The following is a 2,624-nucleotide window of genomic DNA, read 5'->3' on the forward strand; positions in this document are numbered from 1 at the left end:
GTGTAGTGGATATAACAACCACTCTATCGACCAGGCATGGCAACCCGGCAACCATGGCGTCGGAATATTTCACTGCACTACACGCGTCTCATTACGGCCTAACTATGTACACGCAGGCACGTTTCAATGGACCCTGCCCTCCGATCTCATCCTTCTTAGTAGTCTACTACCAACAGTAGGCAGAGAGGATGGAACGCTGTGGCGCTCTTCTGTCCTGACGTACACACATCTAGTAGAATATTGTATTAAACCCTTTTACCATATTAAGCGTTGAACTTTATCGTAGTCGGGCCAGTGTATCTCTTTGGTGAAGAAGATGTAGAAGGTGAGGCAGTTGATGGCGAGATACCAGAGCGTCTCCAGCAGCGCGTCGGCGCGGTCCGCGGGCAGCTCGAGGCGCAGCAGCACGTAGGGCACGAGGAAGTAGCGCGGCTCCAGCAGCCGCTGCGGCACCAGCGTGACCAGCGCGCAGAGCGCGAAGGGCGCCACGAAGGCGGCGTCGCTGCCGGCGCGCAGGCGGCGCCACACGCTGCGCGCCACGTACACGTACAGCGGCACGGCCGCGTAGCGCGCCCACCAGTAGCGCCCGTAGAAGCGGTTCCACACGTAGAACGCGTAGTGGCGGTTGTCCGCCAGCAGGTAGGGGTGCGCGGCCGTGTTGAGGCGCACGACCAGCGCGCACGCGGCCAGCTGCAGCAGCGCTACGCGCGCGCCCGCCAGGCACGCGCGCGCGTCCTCGCGCAGCGTGCGCAGCAGGCCGGGCGCCGCGAACGCGCCGTAGAACAGGCAGAAGTACAGCGGCTGCGGCAGGTTGAGCGACGGGCGGTGCGCGGCGCGGTCGCCCAGCACGGCCGAGCCCGTGCGCAGCACGAGCGCGCCCAGCGCGGCCGCGGGCGCCAGCAGCGCGGCGGCGGCGGGCGCGCGGCGGAAGGCGGCCGCCAGCGCGGCCAGCGCGCGGCGCGGCGAGCGCGGCGGGCGCGCGGGCAGCGCGGCCAGCAGCGCGCGCGCCGCGCCGCCCGCCAGCCACACGGCGTTGGTCTGGCGCACGGCGGCGGCGGCCAGCGCCAGCGCCAGCGCGGCGCCGGGCCGGCGCGCCCGCAGCGCGGCCAGCAGCAGCGCCAGCGCGGCCGCGTCCGTGTAGTACAGGTGCGCGAACATGTACAGCGGCGGCAGCAGCGCGAGCTGCGCGCGCCCGCGCGCCCACAGCGCGCGCACGGACACGCAGGACGCCAGCAGGCTGGTCAGGCGCAGCGCGTAGGGCCCGCAGCCCAGCGCGGGGCCCAGCGCGGCGGACAGCGCGTACAGCCCCGGCGGCGTGGTCAGCTTGGGCTCCCAGTGCGACAGGTTGCCCTCGCAGTAGGCGCGCCCCTGCGGCAGGTGGAACTCCTCGTCCACCACCATGTCCGAGGTGGAGTACACCTTGTCGAACACGACGAGAGACGCCGCCAAATACGCGGGGAGGATCACCCAAATCTGCCACGAGTCCGCCATCTTCTTTATTCGTAAAAAAATACTGTCCTCCTCTAGAAATCCTCTTCTTCGTTCCTTTACACGTTCCATTCGCGGGACGCGCCGCGCGGAAGAGGATCTGGTTCCAAATTGCGTATTAAATATCGCTTCGAAGCCTTAATCCGCTCCTAGAATCGGTCTTGATCGCTTCGATCGAGTACACCTTACAAATGTACATTATTCTGAGCGCCTTTTTTAGACGCAATCTAAGTGTCGAAGGTTAAACTAAGTCCAAACGTTGTTTTTAAAATGTCCGCAAAGCTGTCAAATCACTCGGAAAAAACAAAATGTTCGTGAATTTGAATGAATTTAGTACACGATGTCCGCGCTGTCGGCGAAGGTGCGCCGAACATTTTACATGGAGTATTCTCGATATATTTACATCCGCAGAAATGTCCTATGACTAAAGTTTATACCGACACCAGATCGCCACGACACCGACCGGCAATGTCACCGGCGACCGACCAGTGTTGCCATATGCCAAACCAAAACATCTGAATCAAACAGTCTAGAAATCTGTATAGAATCAATAACCCAAAATCAGTAAAAAAATTCTTTTTTTTTAACTAATTAATAAAGTTATTGAAAAACTTACGTAAATTGCGTAATGTTCCATGACAAGACAAAAAAGTACCCTACCCAATAAGAAATAACGCACCCCAATATAAAACAAAAGCTCACCTACTTATTATCAAATGTTAACCCTTCCCTTACGATGCTAAAAACTTCCGCGCGTTCCGGTGATATGTGTTTTGTACGCCATATGAAAATGTCATTTAAAAACGGGGAAAATGTGAGTATTCCTAAATTTTGCTATTATTGACCATAGTTGAAGTTGAAATTTATCAATGTTGTAATGTTAGCTCTGGTAAGTACCTAAAAAAGAAAAAAAAATGCATCGTAAGTATCCGCCGCAGCTAGTGTAGCGGTACAACCATCCCAGATGGCGTCTTGCAAGCAACTAAAATGAGATCGTCCGAAACATTATGAAGCCGCGTGCGCGTGTACGTAAAGTGCGGCACGCACGCATACTCTGAGAAACGTCTGTGTATTCGTGATCCTATCTCCGATTTATCTTACAATTCATTTATTTCCGTCGCTGCAAATGAATTATT

At 56.9% G+C, this 2,624-nt stretch overlaps 1 protein-coding gene across 1 annotated transcript; it reads right to left on the reverse strand.

Annotated features, from left to right (window-relative positions):
* Window positions 1-255: 255 nt before the first annotated feature.
* On the reverse strand, window positions 256-1,981 carry LOC148301790 (dol-P-Glc:Glc(2)Man(9)GlcNAc(2)-PP-Dol alpha-1,2-glucosyltransferase-like). Its single transcript, XM_088272705.1, has one exon. The coding sequence runs from the start codon at window positions 1,558-1,560 to the stop codon at window positions 256-258; it is 1,305 nt and encodes a 434-aa protein (XP_088128831.1). The 5' UTR covers window positions 1,561-1,981.
* Between the last annotated feature and the right edge of the window lie 643 nt (window positions 1,982-2,624).

The sequence above is a fragment of the Brachycentrus maculatus genome, unplaced genomic scaffold (genome assembly GCF_059751285.1).
Source record: "Brachycentrus maculatus isolate JH-2025_06_01 unplaced genomic scaffold, ASM5975128v1 h1tg000516l, whole genome shotgun sequence".
Lineage (NCBI taxonomy): Eukaryota > Metazoa > Arthropoda > Insecta > Trichoptera > Brachycentridae > Brachycentrus > Brachycentrus maculatus.

Coding starts and splice junctions, on each gene's coding strand:
- LOC148301790 (XM_088272705.1), bottom strand. CDS start 1,560: ATGGAACGTGTAAAGGAACGAAGAAGAGGATTTCTAGAGGAGGACAGT.